The sequence below is a fragment of the Vidua macroura genome, chromosome 5 (genome assembly GCF_024509145.1).
Source record: "Vidua macroura isolate BioBank_ID:100142 chromosome 5, ASM2450914v1, whole genome shotgun sequence".
NCBI lineage: Eukaryota > Metazoa > Chordata > Aves > Passeriformes > Viduidae > Vidua > Vidua macroura.
Window position 1 is genome coordinate 24072027 of NC_071575.1, and position 18691 is coordinate 24090717.

Sequence of the window (18691 nt, forward strand, 5' to 3'; positions counted from 1 at the left end):
GAACTTCCACAAATTTAAAAGCACGACAGAAAGAATTGTCCTTGCTCAAGTTTTTGCTTGCATGTATAAGGTGCTTTTTTTTCTTAATGGTCTTCAGTAGAGCCACTTGTCCTGTGTGCTGCTTAGTGTGGATACAGGATTTGTGTTGTGCACCTGCGAGGCATTGTGCTGCACTTCTGCATCTCTCTCTAGCATTGCTGCCTGGGCTGTGTCGCTGTCAGGGTGGGGGGACGCTTACCATGAACTCCATGGTGAGGAAGCTGTCGCAGCGCCCCCCCAGGCTGGGCTCTGCCAGCAGGCAGTTGATCCCATAGGCGATGCCCCCGTCAAACTCCAGCTGCCGCTGCACCACCTTGCACTGTCCGTCGTTCAGGAAAAGGGCGCCCTGGGAGATGGGATGGGGAGAGGGCGACATGGCAAGTCATGAGCTGCTCCTCCTTGGGTTCCTGCGCTCTGTAGGAATGCTCTTGGAGCAAGGTGGTATGTCAAACTATCCTGTAAGTAAAACTGGGGCTATAGGGGCTCAAACCCAGTTTTGGGGCCTCTCTTCCTATGGGCCTGGAGCATCGTGTCTGGAGCACTGTGTCCAGCTCTGGGGTTCCCAACACAGGAAGGATGTGGACCTGTTGGAGCAAGTCCAGAGGAGGGTCATGAAGATACTCAGAGGGCTGGAACACTTCTGCTGTGAACGCAGGCTGAGAGGGTTGGGTCTGTTCAGCTGGGAGAAGAGAAGGCTTCAGGGAGACCCTAGAGCACCTTCCAGTCCCTAAGTGGGGATATGTGAGAGTTGGAGAAGGATTTTTAGCAACGGCATGTAATGATAAGACAAGGGATAATAATGGCTTTAAACTGAAAGAAGGTGGGTTTAGACTGGATTTTGGGAAGAAATTCTTTACTGTGAGGTTGGTGAGACACTGGAAGAAGTTGCCCAGAGAGCTGTGGATGCTCCAAGCCCTGGAAGTTTTTTTTCATGGTTGGGTTGAATGGGACTTTAAGCAACCTGGTCTAGTGTAAGGTGTCACTGTTCATAACAGGGGAGTTGGAACAAGATGATCTTCAAGAATCGTTCCAACCCAAACCATTCTATGATTCCATAATATCTTTCTTTTCTGAAGAGGAGAGAATATGCCATTCCTATGTTCACAGGTTTATCTTATGTGTATTTAGATTTAGATGCTTGCCAGTTATGATCTGATACATTTGCAAAGAAAAATGTGACATTGTTCTGGTTTGTCAGGCTATGTATGTGCCTGCAACCTTAGCTTGGAAATGCTTACGCACCAGAGTTTGCATGCAGATGCTGCATTCGTGGGGTTCAAAACCAGGCTGATCTTAGTGGTTTTGCACTACATGTTTTTCTACAATATTGTAGAAGTGTGCTGGTATATCAGTTTTAAGGTGACTGAGAGCTGTTTTGAACAAATAGCATCTTAAAACAGAGCAAATGACAGCTCCAAAAAGTCCTGCAAACCATACAGTTTGCTGAATCTGTTGGTGTGGTTCTTGGCATGTAGCGGTGATGGCCAACAAAATTTTGGTGCCACTGACCCTCCCTGGGGGCTGTGCAAAGGCTGAGTTTGGGCTGCAGGAGCAGATCCTGCAGCAGGAGTGAGGATTAAATGTGCCAGCAGAGCAAACACTTACGATCTCCCCATTATCCCCACAGCTCACGCTGAGGTTGGAGCCCTGCAGGGTCTTCAGTGGAGTGGAGCTGGGGAGCTGGTAGGCCAACACCTGGGAAAGAAAAGGGGAGATGCATGTGCCTGGGCTTGTGTGTTTTGCCTGTGGCAGCACTCCCAAAGCGCAAGGGCTTACCGCAGCATCACGGACAACGTGGAATTTGAGGTACTGCACCAGTTTGTTAGTGTTGGACTTCTTGAAGAGGAAGTCCTGCTGCTCTTGTGGCAGCCCACGGATGGCTGTGTCTGTGGGCCAGAAGAGCGTGACAGGTTTGTGAATGGGATCGTTGATCAGCCCGAGCAGGTTGTTTTTCTGCAACACAGCAACAATTGGGGCAGAAGGTAAGATTAATGCTCTGTCCTAAAGGAACACTGACCTGTGGGGTGAATGTCAGGTATAACTGGGGTGTGGTGCTCTGTGGGCTGCCTGGTCACCAGCTTGCAAATACTTTGACTTTCAAAAGCAGATGTGTGAGTTGAACTTGATGTACAGTAGGACAGAGCTGAGTGGGGAAGGGAAAGGTGGGTGTGGGTCTGCTTAACATCTCCAGCCTCTGAGGGAGTACAGCTGGTGGTGAGCCCTTTGGTTCTCCACAACAAAATCCTGAAAGTGATGCCATGTGCTCTGTGTGTGTGTGTTTTTGTCTTTAAAAAAATAATTTGCAACCTTTTCCCAATGGCTTCTGTCTCTTGTGTCCTTACCTCTAGCAAGGTGTTGAACAGAATGTATCCATGCTTGGCTGCAACCATTTTTAGACTTTCCTACAAAGAAAGAAAAGTGAGTAATTTACCTAAGGAATACATTATTTGGGTATTTAAAAAGCAGGTAACAGCTTGCTTTTCCCTGTAAGTTGCTTTTTGTTATAAAATCAAAGCTGCTGTAAAAACCCTCTGCAGAAATCCTCTTATACTCTCCTTACTTTATCTGTAATCCTGGTGAATTTGAAATACAATATTTAATTTCTTTGTTTGTATAAGGTCTTTTTAGTGTCACCTTTTTTGTTGACTGATATGATTTATGTCTCTGACAGTAACTGTGGAAAAGCCCCTGGGTTGGCAATAGTGATAAGCCGCACATACCTTCTTGAGGGGGAAATCCTGCATATGTGAAGGGACCAGGATTTGGTTTATGACATGGATCACACCATTTGTGCCAACAGCATCACTGAGTATAATTTCAGCTTTGTTGTTCAAAACCAGTGAGTTCTGGAAAGGCAACAAAAACATTTTTTCTGTGAAACCTTATGGGAAAGTGAGGCTGATGCTGAATTGCTTTGATCTAATGAGTCCAGACCACCTTTTCTTTGCAGCAAAAAGTACTTTCAGCTTTAATAAATTGCCTTTGCTTTTTCAAACTCTCCTCATGCTTATAAAGCCAGAGTCTGAGGATAAAATACCATGTGTCAAAGCAAGAGTTGTAGAACTCCACTCTTAGAATACCAAATAAGTGCTGAACTCTTCAGCTGAAGAGGCAATCTTATTTGAAAGTAATTTATTTATTTCTGTGCATGAGAGGATGAAAGGGAGCCATTGAAGTTTCTAAAAAGGTGAATGAGAGTGGACTGTTTTGTGTTCTGTTCCCTGTCTCTCCATGTTTGGTTACCTGGGAGTAGCTGATGTGTATGAGGTCACCGTGGAGAGAGGTGATGTTGGTGATCGCTGTCAGGTCCTTGTACAACAGATTGGCACAACCCACCATGTGGTACCGGAGCACTTGAGCCATCACTCCTTTGGCAATCCAGTCCTTGACCTGCAGTGGGGAATGGAGGGGTGGAGAAGCAGCTGAGCAAGGCATCTGAAGCAGAAAGCTCATTTGTACTGAGCCCTTTTACTTACTCGTGGGTCACTGTTCAGTATGTCTGTGCGAGGGACAAACAGGGTGAAAGGGCCAGGCCCTGAGATATCTCTGATGGACAAGGCCTGCCAAATTGAAGAGGAAAAAGCAGCAGTGAGTTAGTGCATGTGGTGCCACACAGTGACAGGGACTGCCCTGTGGAGGTGAAGGCAGTGCCTGCAGCTCTGTTGCTGCCACACATTGCGTTCCCTTCCCTGCAACACAAGGGTGAGAGAAATTCCTCATGTGGACTTTGACTTCTAACCTCATCTGTCACCTTTGCTCACAGGTATTAAATAGAAGATTTTATCTTATAGCCATGTCTTTATCTCCTCTGCAAAAACAGACAGGAGATGAGGGAATTAAATTAGTTACTCTTAGAAGTACAAATGGACCTGGGCTATTGCAGGAACTTTGCAGTGACCACTGATAAGCTAAATTGAGAGCTCTCTTAAAGCAAGAGGAAGCCACTTGTCTACCATGGTAGCCAAATTGAAACTGGATTATAGGTCTTTAGGTTAGCAGGCCAGCATACAGGTCTGTGCTGTCCTGAAGCTTCTGGTAAGCAGAGAATTGATGTTGCCAGTCTCCAAAAATCAGTGAGAACTGGCTGCACACTGGCTGTCTTGCAAGACACAGAGCACTCGGTGATGTTTCAGGGAGGCAACTGAAATTGTTGCCATTTGGAGATGCAGAAGGGTAGTAAACAAGTGGTATGTTCTTGCTTCAGAATTCACAAGGGATGTGCTGGCAGATCTCAGACTCTGAATGGGTGAAAGCTTCAGTTTTATGCCCAGTCTGGAGGCCTTATCTTTCTCTGGGACTTTGGTCTTGATCATTAATACTCTGGGTCATTATTACTGTTTTAGTGACAGCTTACATTAGAGCACCTCAAGTATTAGTGACTGATAATCCAAATCCAGTTCCAATTACATTGAAGGAAGTTGATGCACACCAGATTCTTACCTGCTTCTCTCTGCTCTACACTCTTGGAGGAAAAAAAAGGAACAAGAACCACCCCCACCCAAGAAACCTCCCAAAACCCCAACCACTTTTCTTACCTCTAAGTGAAAATAAAACCTAGATGTGTTTGAGTTCCTGAGAAGTTCCTGCAATTAAGAACAAGACTCTGTAATAGTGCTGCAAATGTGAGGCAATATCTATGGAGTGCAAACAAATGCAGCACTTGGACAAAGGGAACTTCAGGTTTGGAGTAAATTCTGCATATCTGTATTGCTTCTGTTCTGTTCTTACCTTACTCTGCCAAACAGTAGGCTTCTTTGAAACCTAAAACTCCCTAATACTGCAGTCATAATGATTATCCATTAGGGTTTTTGTTTGTTTTGGTAGTTAAGGTTATCTTGCAGCATCCTGTTCCTATTCCTGGTTTCTTGGATTGGGATAACTTCAAATTCCGGGGTACAACTTGTCCAAGAAAAAAGTGGTGTGTTTCAACCATTGTATTAAGTAACTATGGGAAGAAAAATAGGGGACAGCAAACATGTGAAGCACTTTACCTGGAAGATGTTGCCTCGGCATGTAAATCCATCCCCAATGTAGTTAGGTTTGCAGGTGCAGGTCCTTTCTGTCAGCTCGGTGTCATTACAGATGGCAAATTCACTGCAGCCTCCATTATTCTTGTAAGGGCAAAGTTTAAAATATATTATTCCTTCATTGCCAGGTGTATAAAACAATTCCAATTCACTCTTCCCCTGCATTTATATAATTTAGAAACTTTTAATCACAAGACCTTTTTGCAACCACATCTTGCTGGAACATCTGATGGCATATATTTTCTTCCAAACACTAAAGAGAATTCAGGGTTTATAAGAAATAAGTCTCCTTTTATGCAGAGGATTGAGTTTTGATTCCCTCCTTAATGTATTTAGTTCATGATGCTGTAAGGATGCAAAATATTTGCACGCAAGTCTCACTCTGTACCTGAGGGATGAGTCTTAGCTTCTCTGCCAATGCAGGGCTGATTTACCCTAACAGGAGCAATTTACATGCTGTAAGTCACTGGGATGGTGCCAGGAGCCTGAATTTATGGAGGAGCATTGCACAGGACTGTCTGATGGCCCAGGCCAGCTATAACAGGGACTTGCCTTGTCCTTGTCTCTAAAACATCTCCTGTCTGCACCTGAGTCCAACACTGGGCTTGGAGCAGTGGGTGCATCTCACCCAGCTGCCTGCCTCCTGAGAGCTCCCTGTACTAAACCAAGATGTTCCTCTCACTCAGGAGCAGCATGCTGGGGCTCAGAGCTCTGCTCAGTCACAACTAGGTGCTCCTCTGTTACCACCTCAGCTTGCAAATAAGTTTTTATCCTGGGCTTGAGATAAATTGGAGAAAATTGAGAAGCTTTCTTGTTTTTTCTTCTTGTCTTTGTCTTTTTGTACTTGTTTCATGGTGTCCTTTCTGTTGCTGATCATCTCAGGGATCCTTTCCCATGGGCCATGAGAGGGAGCAGAAACTCCTTTGGGAGCTACCAGTGGGGCCTGACTTGACAGGTCAGAGAGACACCTGGCTGTAAGGAGTGGGTTTGGGTGGATTTGCTATGGATTTGGCTTGGCTTAGGCAGGCTGTTGGCAGCCTTGGCTACCTGTGAAGCTTTGCTGCACAGAGGCTTGGTCATCGTGCAGCCAGGTTAGTGTCTGGTATGACATTGATGCTCCTCAAGATGATCTTTATTTTTAACACATAGTTAGCCTGGCATAATTAGTCAAGTGGAAGCAAAGCTGCTGGAACACAGCATAGGAAAAAGCATGAGAATTCAAAATCATAGGGAGCAATGGCTCATAACTTTAAACTCCCCTTCCTCCAGGTTGTGTTTTTGCCCTTGCTCTTTCATCTCTGCAACCTTTCAAGGTCAGAGAAAGCCAGTTGAGAGGCCAGGCTGGGAGAGTGAGAATTGTTCTTGCTGTGCTCAGAGCACAGAGGATTAATGTACACGAGAGAGTGGATATGTCCCTGCTGCAGCTTGCCAAGAGGCAGAGTAGTACAGTGCAGAGAACCATACTGATTGCCAGTGTGTGACTTGCAGTGTGTGAGACAGTTTGTGCTAAACAAATGTGGCTAATTCTCAGCCTGCAGTGACAAGTAAGGGACAGAATGGGAAGTGCCATGGCATGTCCAGGGCTGGGTGTTGTGGAAGGAAATGGTTTTGTTGGCTTTTTGTAGGAACTCTATATGACAAATAATTTGCTGACTTAGGTTTTGGCACTACAGACCAGGGTCTGTTTCTCTGCATTGGATTTCAAGTGAGTTATTTAAGACTCAATGAGTCCAGGCCTTCACTTGTGTTATGTCCAGGCTGTGGTTGAGGAAAAGCCCTTCCTGCATGTTTAGTTTCTCTCATAGCGACAGCACTAAAGCATGTACTGAACCAAGAATACTTAAAGATTAGCCAAGTTAATGTACATAGATTCTTAGATTCATACCTAACTTAGTTTAGAATGCATACAACCCCCAGAAGTGTAATGATTATAATGCCACCTAAAATGGTCTCCTGAAGTGGATACTCACTTGTGAACACAGACTGATATATGTGCAGGTTTTGCCATCTCCAGAATATCCCTTCAGGCAATTACATACTGCCTACAAAGCAAAATCAGAAAACAAGAATACGTTGACCAATGCTTGAATTTTTTTTTTTTTCAGCACACAAATATACAGTTTACCTTTTCCCCAGATAATTTCATTATGATATGATGTGCAATTTATTAAGCTAAAAGTACATTGTCTCTCAGAGCAGTTTTTTGGCTAGTATGGGTAAGCATAGACTTACCCATAGACTGAGATTGGGAAATAATAATTTTCATTAGACTCTATCTGCCTTTTCTTTGCCTATCCATCTCTGGTCTCCTCTCTGCTCTCTTGTTCATTTGAAATGACCCCTCTGACATTTGCACATTATTGTCTTGCTGACAAAACACTCTAAACACTTAATTTGTTTCCCTCATGTTTTTTGCATAGCTGGTATTCCCCTCTCATCCCTTTTCTTCCCCTGTTTTTTTTTTTTTTTTTTTTTTTTTTTTTTTTTTTTTTTTTAATGATGAAAAGTAGCTTTAAAACACACCTGGAATTGTGTGTTACTGGCAGCTTCCCATGCAGTGGAAAGGTAGCTGACACTTTGTCCTGGTTACTGATATTTTACATTTGCAGTTATCACAAAGATGAAAAATAGTTGTAAAGAAATTAATTATATTCTCCAATTCACTGCTTAATGGTTCTCAAATTAGAATTTACATTTAATATGTGGGAATTTGAAAATTCAGTGAGATTTCTGCAGCAGAAATAAAACTGGGAGGTAGTCTAATAGCAGTGTTATGTACCTCCTGGATGAGTGAGAGCCCTAGAGAAAGAAGATGCATTTCTGTCCTATAAATTTGCCTTTGCAGTGCTGGGGTCTTGTAGTGGAAGTTGTTATTATTCTGATGTTAATTACATTCTCACAGGTAAGGAAGAATAAATAAACAAGTTGTAGCTACTACTTCTAGAGATCATCAGAGGAGTAAGTGGATGTTGTAACCCTTTGCAAGTGCTATGGTTTAAGCCATTTTGTTTCCTTGTGGATACATTTGAACTGTGCAGGGAGAAGGGCTAGTCTAAAATGGAATTTTTTCCATGGACAGTTTCTATAACAATAAGAGAAACATCATCTAGCAATACTTTCAAACTTACAGCTTTTCACATCAAAACCTCCCAAAGGAGAAAAACAACCACTTAAAATAGCAAAACACTGATTTCCTCTTCAGTTTTGGATTTCTTTCACTGAAATAGATGTTTTTTCATGTTTATCTGCACTCCCCCTCAAATGCCTTTTTGAGGGAAGCACATACTTTTCAGAATTGTTATGAAATTCAGTTTTCTACTTAAAAACAAAATTGACATGGGGAAATCTTTCTTTACCCAGCAATAAACACTTGACTAGGCCTATTTTTCTTCACTAACAAAGTACTCACTTGATTGGGTCCAGTCTGTGTGCATTCTGCATTTCTATCACATCCACCATTGTTCACCAGACAAGGGTTGATTTCTTTATAAAACAGAAACAGTGTAAGAAAGAGAGAGTAATTCTGAAAACCCAAGGAGAATAAATTTTAAGTAAAGCATACTAGGAATGCAGATTTATGATAAAATTCATTCCCTCAGTTACTTAGTACCTCAGTCTACATCTTCAGTTATCTTGGAGGAGGCAAAAGCCTTGCTAGCAGCATTTCTGAAATGAGACCTGGGGAGCTCTGGCACAGTATCTAAAAGCCTGTTTGTGATGGCCGGAGGAGTGTGTGTGTGTGTGTATCAAGCTGCTACTTGCTAGGGGTAGATGTTGTTTGATAAGATTTGGTGTCACACCACACTGCTGCAGGTGCATGGTTTGCCAAGTAGTACCAGCCATGTGGCAGGAAAAGATGTCTTTGGCATCAGGGGATATAGTATCAGCAAGCTGCACTTCTGGGTCAGGGTGGAAGGAGGATCATCCCCCTAGAGGAAACCTCTCTGCTGTGATTTTCCTCTGAGTGATGCATGAGACAGGGCACATGCTTACCGATGCAGACGATCCCATCTCCGGTGTAGCCGGCACTGCAGACACAGGCTCTGTTTCCTGGTGTTGTTCTCCTGCACTCTGCCTTGGAGGAACAGCCCCCATTGCTGCTCTCACAAGCATCAATAGCTGAACATAGACAACAGCAGAGATTAAACCAATGGGCTCGATTGGCTTCTTGCTTCTCATGATTATCTGCCTTCATTTTTAAAGGGATTTACTAGCATTTTTGGAACGAGTCTTCCTGAATTAGGAGGCCACAGACTTCATTGGTGCCAGTTATTTAATATCTATTATTGTTTCCAGAGGGAAAGCTGAAATGGTGTTTCTAGTCTGGAATATTAGAATTCATCCAGGACTGACTTTGAGTAACTTTCCGTCTTCCAATTCTGCCCATTCCAACAAAACACCAAAGAAAGGGGTGCTTGTGTTCATCTCTAGTTTAAATAGCTGTTTAAGTGTTCCCTGAGCTTGACATTTTCTGCACACAGACCATATAACTTCTTTTGCAGGAGGTCTAATACCACCTAGCCCTCCTGTGACAGACAGTCCTGGTTCTTATTCAGATGGATACTCATACTGTTTCTCCAACTCTGGATGAGGTGGAGGCTCACAACTTGAGAGCAGGAAGGGAACCTTGTCTGATCTTCAGTGTGACTCAAATCAGCTTGAAAATGGCTTTAATTTTTGCTTCAAATGACCCTAAATTACTCTTTCATCAATTTCTAACCAGGGAGTTGATTTTTTTCTGCAACTAGTTTTGCCCAGGAATCCTTTATATGGGAGCAAGGAGAGTACAGAGTCACTATAGGTGACCTGTGTCACCTGCCTCTTCCTGCACATGGGGAATTGCCCCCAGCAGATTCAAATGGATTTGTCTGTCTTGTGCCAGAAGAGAAAACGAAAACTGGCAGAGTAAGAGTGGCAAAATCTGGGATTAGGATGCTGCTAGCCATTGTGAGTTAAGTAGAAAAATGAGCTTCTGTCTGAAAAACATTAGCATTTTAATCAGTTAAGAATTAAGAAAAATTATAAGTAATTATTATTATTGTGGCTGGAAGAAGTCTGTTTTGGATAACACAGATTTTTGGGAGAACATCTAGCATAAGGTGCTATTATCCCTTTCTTAGGTTCTCTTAAATCTCTGTAGTCTAAAGAAATGGATTTTGCCACACCAGAAATCAGAGCAAGTTCAGAAAGCTGAGGAAATGGTAGAGCTACACAGCTTCCAATAGCTGGAAGTGTTATTGTGCCCTGAATTGGCCTCTCTTTGCTGGGCTTTGTTGGGAAAGGGAGTAAAAGTCACAAACCAGGTTTCATTACTCTGCAAACAATGGGGCTGAGGCTGTGCACAGCATGTTCCCTTTTCTCTGCTCTCCCTCAGCACAATGCCTCACAACTTGGAGATTTGGAGCCCTTTGTTTGCTATGAATCTGCACCTGTTGGGCTGCTGTTTGTTTTGAGGGAACTGGCAGCAATTCCTGCTTTTTAACTGCTGCATAGGGAACTGCTCATCTCTCACCAGCTCTACTGTGACCAGAGAGTGCTTCAAGCATTCTTCTTTTGGTTGTTTTTTTTTTTTTTTGAAAGGGAAGAGACAAAGTTCACTTGCCTGTGCAGAATGTCCCGTTCCCCTCAAAGCCAGCTGCACACTTGCAATAGGCAGTGCCATTTGATAGGAGAAGGCAGCTAATGAAATAAAAGGAGGGAGGCATCATTCAACAGAGAGGAAAAAAAAATTGGTCAGGTCTTTTGTACAGCCCTTGCTTTTATGAGTGTTTCTGAAGGTAATGTTGCATAGAAATAACAAGGTATTTAACCATACAGTAAGAGGTAGCTAAAACCATAAAAATGGATGTAGCTGGACCAAGCTTTTCAAATGTGTTTTGGATGTATTATTTTAGGTATTAGAATTCCTTTCTTTGGTGTATGAATAACCTAATTTTTTTGGTGCAGAACTCCAGCATTTGCATGTCTACTCACCCAAAAAGCTGTGCACTTTTTTTGTCTGTGTGCACCCAATTTATGGAGGGATGCAGCCAGCACAATTCATCATTGCCCCTACTCCTGCCATGCCTGTGCCTACCCTCAGACCCACAGGTGTATGTCAGTGGATGAAAGATACACAAGAGAAGAACAATATGCTTCTGTCAGAAACACAGTCTTGATTCCAGAATGTGTGGGGTCCCCATGAGCAAATCTGAGTGTGTAGTTTTGCTAAAAAAGCCTGGTAAAATATTGCTCCTGTGAACAGAAGGTCATAAACATACAGGGGAGAGAATGATCTACATCTGGGAAAAAGGGGGGTTTGCCCCTCTGGTTCCTCAGCTCCTACAGAAGAGCTATAGCTGAAAATGAGGAGCCATCTTTCCAGCTAGCTTTCCTTGGGTTTTTTTTGAGCTGTCTTGACTAGTGTAAATTTTGCTGCCTGGTCAGTGGTGACAGAACAGATGCCTTTCAGTAAATGGCTCAGTGGGGCTCACTTGCTCCTCTGAAAACTAGTTAGTGTCCCAGTATTGGTGCTGGACTGGTGAGAACATTTTTTTGTTGTTGTTATTTCTATATTTTGAGATGAAGAGGAGAGGTTTGAACTTTCTGGCCTCATCACTTTATGCATTAGATTTACATTGCTCCTTATCTCTGAGATGTCCTCCTGAGAAGTCATGAGCAAGGTGGACTTGATTTTTGCTTTGCAAGAGGTCCCCTTTTTCTCCCCTCTCCTCTAAATAAGTACATTTCATACATACTTGGCGCTGGTGTGGCACGAGGCATTACATGCATCATCTTTGATTTCTGCAAGTGGAAAAAAAATGTTTTGGGTCAACATCCTTCTAGATTCAGTCTTTTGTTCCCACCATGTGGAGCTGGAGCCTGCGTTCTATGCCAGACAACTGTGCTCTCAGTTTCGATAGAGGCTCCACCTGTAGAGTCTGTATAGATCAGTGGATACCATTTAAACTAATTTGCAAGGAAGAGCTGGGTCATATTGTCAGGAAAACATTTCACCTGTTGTCATTTATCTGTATTTAGTCTGGTGAATCTTGTATAATATTAGAATTCTATAAGGGTTGGTTTTCTAAAGGAGCAGAAATTTTTCTCAGAGCATATATAGCCACCCTCTTACAAAACTGTACTTATTACTCATTTTTTTCCTGGGAAAATTTAAAACTGATCTTGAATGCTATTATAAATGTGCTTGTAACATTTTTAGATTTCATACCATCATAGCTAGAGTTTTGAAATAGTTACTGAGTATACTTTAGTTATGTCTAAATAGAATATAATTTGATTTGATATAGAAGCTGTATTAAGCCAGCACAAAATGATTTATTTGCTAATTATTTTTTATCACATTAACAAGAACATAATATCTGGTGTTGTATAGCTAAATCAACTTTTTGAAGCATTTGAGAGGCTTTTGATCTGAGGGTCAAAATGTGCTGGGTAATCCTGCTCTGGAAAACATATAGCTTTAATAAATGGGATATTCTTTTGGGACAGATAGATGTACCTGTGACACAGGTAGAGAATTAGCTAAGTCAGCATTTCAGTATCATGAGCAGAGTCTCAAGCAGCTCTCTAATAATGCAGTAATTAATTGCCATGGCACAGGAATGTGACCCATATCTCACTGCAGGTGGGAAGCTGCACTGGGATCTGATCGTGGCTGTAATTGTTATTTTCTGAAATCCTCACTTTTTACCTCAGAAGAAGAGAGGCAGGGCACTCACCAGTCTCACATGTCACTCCTCTCCAGCCAATGTCACATTCACAGGAGCCATCCCCATCGATCCCGCTGCTGCATTTCCCATGGACACAAGTGCACACTGTGGGAGAGATGGGGGCAAGCCACTTCCTAGCAGTGTGGGCAGCAAGGGGCAGGAAGGACAGCAGGGGTGGCCCAGACATCACCTGCTGATGGTGCCTTCTGCTCTAGGCTAATTGAAGAAAGGCGTTGCCTTGTGCCTTTTGGTTTCTAATTACACAACAACTAACTTCAAACTATGCTCATATTTCCTCTATTCCCAAATGCAGGGTCTGAAACTGTATTTTCATGGGAAAGAATTGGTGAAAAATAGCAGTGCTACAGAGGATGGTTCTTGTTGGATGCTTTTCTAAGTCTGTGGTGTGCCAGAGTAGAAGGCACTGTCTCCAGCCTAGGGATTAGAAAGAAAACACCATAATGGGAAAGAAAAGGGATTAATGATGCTTTTAAGACTGGCCTATTAGGAAGTGCTGTACCTTTCTAGGATGTAGACTGAACACAGTTAGAAGATAAAAGGGAAGGTTTGGACACCTGAGGGGCTGGCGAAGCTCCTGTGCAGTTTGGGATGCTCGGTACCTTGGTCACAGCTGCGGCCGTATCTGCCCTGGCTGCAGCTCTCGCAGGCCGTGCCCACGAAGCCCTGGTCGCACTGGCAGCTGCCGGTGCCGTTGATGCCATCCAGGCACACGCCGTTCCCGAAGCAGGCGCTCCCGGCTCTTCCTGGGCACGGCTGGCACTGCGGGCCGAAGAAACCCGCGCAGCACTCCCTGCTCTGCAAACCCAGAAATACTGTGCTGAGGGTCGGGGGGGCAAGCAGGGTGAATGAGAGATGTGTGTTTTTACAAGGGCTTTTAGTGATAGGAAAAGGGGGAATGGCTTCAAAGTGAAAGAGGGTGGGTTTATATTGGATATTAGGAAGAAATCATTTACTGTGGTGAGGCACTGGAACAGGTTTCCCACAGAAGTTATGGGTAGACCCATGCCTGGAAGTGGGGGGGTGTGAGAAACCTGGTCAAGGGGAGGATGTTTCTGCCCATGGCAGGGTGGTTGGAACTAGGTGAACTTTAAGGTTCAACCATCCAACCCAAACTAGTCTTTGATTCTGTGTGATTTTTAGCAGCACATCAGCTCTGCTGGTTTGTGACCACACTCCTCAATGTGCCGGGACACAGGCTGCCACTGCAAGTCCTTGGTGGGACCCAGGTGCCCTTCACCACTTCAGGGAGAGGTGGAGAATTGCTAGGGACAAGCATAGGTTTACCCTTCCCAAACCTGTGCTCCCTCTGCATCGTGTGGATGTGTAGCACTTCTTTGTGTGTTGCAGCTATCATCAATCTTTAACCTTCCAATCTCTGTTGTGTCCAGAATAAGGGTCAATAAATATACTGTCAGGAGCTGCCTTGATGTGCTGTGTGTGCGTAGTGGGAATGATGAGGAGGATGAAGCTTGGGGAAGGGGGTTCCTGGTTTTTACCACAATAGAAGCAGTGAACTCACAATGATGGTTTTAGCACACTTGGGCTTGCACCCGATCTGGATGGTGTACTGTCTCATGTGGTTTTCTGTGAGGACACAGTATTTCTTCACCCCTGCCTGAGCAAATATTGGAGAAACAGATTCACTTCTGAATAATATTGATCAGCTACTTTTATATGTGTTAAAAATGGGACATTAACTTTATGCATGCTCTGCACTGACTCACACATTCACAATTAAAATGAAGGAAATACTTTTAGAAATAAAAATGAACATATGATCAGTTTAACTCAGGGTCTTGTGGTGTTTTAAAGATGTCTAAAATTGCCTTTGCTCAGAACTGAACAGATTCTATTCAGAGGTTTTACAAACAGGTTTTTTTTTTCATTTTTCACATTTTCTAATCTTTCTAATTCTTCTTGGAAAACAGAGTTATGAAGTTGTGCAAAAACAGCTGTTGAAAAATTGTCTTCTAGGTCTAAACACAACTGGGGAAAGAGTGTTTGCTGAAGAAAGCTTTTGATCTCAGTATAAACTTGTGAGGAGATTGAGACAAGAATCCATCCAGCTGTTCACTGTAAAGGCAATGTTAATGAGTTTGATTTTTACCCATGAGGAGTTAAATTTGGTTTTGCCAGTCAAGTACTTTGATGAGGTGGTTGGGACTTGAGCTGCTTTGGAATACCATTACTGGCATAATTCATTAAAAAATAATAAAGGAAAATATGCTTATGTAATACCAATGGAGAGGCTTTCACAGCTAAGTTAGATACCAAGAAACTCTAAATATCTACAGTTCTCATGTGCTGGACCTGGGCATCCAAAGTCTCTCTAATCCCCAAGTCCTCTTGTGACCATAGTTTACAGCGTATTGCTGGGGATGGATTGACTTTGCTCCTCTGTACATCTCTGACTTGAAGGGCTCAAAGCTGGTCTGTAACTCCTTCTGGAGCAGGCATACTCCAGACCACATTTAACTCCCCTAATTTTGCATGGTAGAGGTAAACTTTGCAGTTTGAGGGGTCTTAGTTGTCAGTGTATATGAGAAAATGGCCTTGAAAGATAAAATTGTCTTTAAGCTGCCCTTCTGCTACCTTGATCCCAGGGAGATTTTCCAAAAATATCTCTGAGGTCAGGGTGGACTGAATTTCTCGAGTGTAAGCAATGTATGTAGCAGGCTGAGGTAACTACTACATATTTTGGTGAAACTGTGGCAGTTATATTAAAAATAGGATTGAATGCCTATATAGTCAGTTTTGATATGAAGAAATAAACGACCCTAGCATTAATGAAAAAAATACTTACGATTTCTTTTGTTCCTGGGGGGCAACTTGATGGTTGTGAACAAATTCTGCACTTCTCCTTACGCAACACGAATGAGAGGTAGTTAACAGACTGAACAGAGCTGCAGGCAGGTTGTTTCACAGAAAAAGAATGATTTCCAGCCAACTTTCTAAATCTAGTGCTTGAGGTACATTATCAGGATAACCCCTTTGGTAAAAAGGGTGAGGGAAGCTGTCCTGCTCAGCAAAGAAGAATATCCCTATGAGGGACTCTGTGGGGACACTCTTCCCTCAGGAGGAAGAAGGAAAGATCATTTGGTTATTTTTTATTTGCTCTTCTGAAGTGATGCTTCCCACTTTATAAACAAGTGGTCTGGTTATGAAGATGTATTAGAATAATGCATTACTAATATTATCTGAATATTAAGCTCAGGAATTTCTTATTATTGAGCTACTCTGATTATATTTTATCCAGGGTGCCAGAACACTGATTTCAGGACCCAAGTTGTCTTAAGAGATGCTAAAACTCTGGTAGGAATATCCTTTGTGGAAAATGTGTGCATTCCTTGCTGAGAAGTACTATCACATATCCTATACATTTGAGCTTTGTTTAGCTATAGGTCTCTCTTAGGGGCTTTAAGGTTCTGTATCAACTTCTATCACTTACAATGATCACGGTATTATTGATATCACATCTGTTCTTCTGGATTTCCAGGACCTTTCCCAGTCCATGAATAATTCCTTTATCTGTGGCAACGTTTGCATAGCTTACAGGAGCATCATTTATGTACAGCTGCAAGAGACATGCAATGAGTTAGAGAGCAGCAGAGGTGTTCCATGGCTCTGTGGTAACCTGAGCAGTAGGAGGTGGAAGGAAGAGAGAAATGCACAGGGGTCATGTAGGGAAAACCAACAAAGGTAGTTAGCATCAGGCACTTGCTCATATTCCAGCTGCTGCATTTAACTGCTTCAGTGCCCTGGAGGGCATGGGATGACTTGCAGCCTGTTAAAACTTCTGAGCAACAAGATTTGGCAGAGCAGCTTTTTCCAAGAGGTGTAAAGGCTATGAAGAAGGAGCCTAAGGTGTGCCAAAAGGTGGGTTTTCTATGTCTGGGGGATGTGGGGCTTCAAGGAAACCCTCTCAGCAGCTGCTCTTTCAAGGAGGACTTCCATCATCTCAGTGCTACCCTGCAATGCCCTTCCCATCGTGCCCTCACCAGCAAGTCCCACTGCAGGTGCTTTTTCAAGGCTCATCTGTGGGCAGAGCAAAGAGCAGGGCTGAAAACCTGTGGGTGAGAAGCTTTCTGTCTTACTTTGCCTATGCCCACAGGGAGTTCTGGGACAGAGAAGGAGGACCAAGCTCCTTTCCTGGCCCTGTCTCTTAATCTTGCTGTACCTGATTTTTCCATGTATGGTATTGAAAAGAAATTCATATTTGTTGCCCAGTGCTTTGAGTTCTTAGGATTGAAAGTGGAGTGAATCCACAGAAAATAAAATTGATGTTTTATAATTGAGGGCAGGTTTCTAATAGCCCTTGGAAGTCAGATTAATGACTGCTCTGTAATTCAGGCTTGAAGTTGCTAGACACAGATACTTAAAATTCAATTCTAAGTATGAACAGCACAACTGAAATCAAATTCAGTCAAAGATACCTTCAAGGGTGACTTTGAATTAAGCAGGTCTGAGACAGGCCTTGCATTTGAGTGACAACTTTTGTTCTGTTGAGTCACAGAACCTAATGAGGGATTCACAGCTCCTTCTGACTCCTTGTCAGTTTAAAGCTGAAGCTGCATTTGTAAAAAGCAGGAAACCTGTTTCTCCCAGCAAGTGCAGACAGCAGTACCTGGCTGTTGTGGAGAAAGAACCCAACCTGGTAGGAGAACCCTAGCATGGTCTCCCTGTGCATGCCATTGTGCAGGTTGTTTTTCAGGAGCTTCTCATCCAGCACGACGTGATAGCGGATTTGGCCTTCATGCTGCCAACACACAATTACATTAGAGTTATGTAAGAAAGAATGAAAATTTTCTAGGGATAGCATTTTCCAAAGGGTTTAAGCCAAACATAGATTGCTTGAGTATAAAGAGAAACTTCTCCAGTAGGTAGCTTATTTCATATTTCCTCCAGTAGAGAGCCTGCATTCTTGCCACGATGAAAAGGTTATTGACCATGGAGGGTGAAAGGCTATTGAACTGGGAGGACCAAGGTTTGCTTGAGTCTGTAGTGTGTTCCTGTGCATAGGGCTGGCTGCTGAATTCAGGGAGAAGTCAGATGGCTTTTTAGGACTCTGAACTTCATGGGTTCATTTGATATGAAGGGTTGCATATTCATGAGTGTTTTTATGATCTTTCCATACCTATTCCTTATTCCTTTGGGAATCCCTGAATAACCTATAGGGGAATAAACAGTGTTTAGAGTATCTATCTATATTTTTATATCTATCTATATGCAATCTTTAAGGTCATCTTCAGTTGATAAAAGACTGCTTTAAATTGCCTTTAATTGAAAAGTTTTCTATGCCTGGTTGATAGAGTATATTCATATTTCACTGTAAAGTGATGAAGTTACTCTCTGTACATCAAAATTTTGTGTGGGTTTCCCAAGGCTTCTACATCTTGTTCTGAAGCAGGAGACTCCCAGAGCTCTCCCTGACTAGGAGGAGAAAGCAGAAGCAGGATGTGTTGGTAAGAGATTGACCAATGTGAGAGAAGCTGGGGTGTTTGGGGAGTTTAGGAGCTGCCTCACCAACAGACAGTGCTGCTGCAACTTTGTCTTTGCAATAAAATGTGCTTGTGGGAAATCCTGTTGCTCACTGTCCCCTTATTCTGAATGTCCGTGCTGCTTCTGCTCTTCTGCTCCTTCAAAAGTATGTGAAAGCATGAAGCACCTCCAGGATGTGAGATTTGTGATGTTGCCTGGCTGTGCCCATAGAGTAAAAGAGTGACCTTGACATCTCTGAGGGCTGGCCTTGTTCCATAGAATCTGCAAAAAATATTTGCAGACGAGAAAGTGGGAATTAAGATAGAGCTAATCTCCATCAGCGTCCAGCCCTGTTTAATCTCCTGACTTGGATGAATTGGAGGAAAAGCTAACACTGATCCATCTTGATTTCTG

General features: G+C 43.0%; 1 protein-coding gene across 1 annotated transcript in view; it reads right to left on the reverse strand.

Moving 5' to 3' along the window:
- STAB2 (stabilin 2) overlaps positions 1-18691 on the reverse strand; it is a 75774-nt gene that overhangs the window by 15075 nt on the left and 42008 nt on the right. Inside the window, exons 32-51 of the mRNA XM_053978657.1 lie at positions 17424-17555; positions 16248-16373; positions 15603-15659; positions 14319-14414; positions 13399-13594; positions 12788-12883; positions 11804-11849; positions 10669-10745; positions 9060-9185; positions 8476-8549; positions 7037-7108; positions 5031-5150; positions 4575-4622; positions 3516-3599; positions 3283-3429; positions 2760-2885; positions 2382-2441; positions 1816-1992; positions 1645-1734; positions 239-385 (exon numbers count right to left, since the gene is read on the reverse strand). Coding sequence (XP_053834632.1) covers positions 239-385; positions 1645-1734; positions 1816-1992; positions 2382-2441; positions 2760-2885; positions 3283-3429; positions 3516-3599; positions 4575-4622; positions 5031-5150; positions 7037-7108; positions 8476-8549; positions 9060-9185; positions 10669-10745; positions 11804-11849; positions 12788-12883; positions 13399-13594; positions 14319-14414; positions 15603-15659; positions 16248-16373; positions 17424-17555 — 2097 coding nt within the window. The remainder of the gene's footprint in view (positions 1-238; positions 386-1644; positions 1735-1815; positions 1993-2381; positions 2442-2759; positions 2886-3282; positions 3430-3515; positions 3600-4574; positions 4623-5030; positions 5151-7036; positions 7109-8475; positions 8550-9059; positions 9186-10668; positions 10746-11803; positions 11850-12787; positions 12884-13398; positions 13595-14318; positions 14415-15602; positions 15660-16247; positions 16374-17423; positions 17556-18691) is intronic.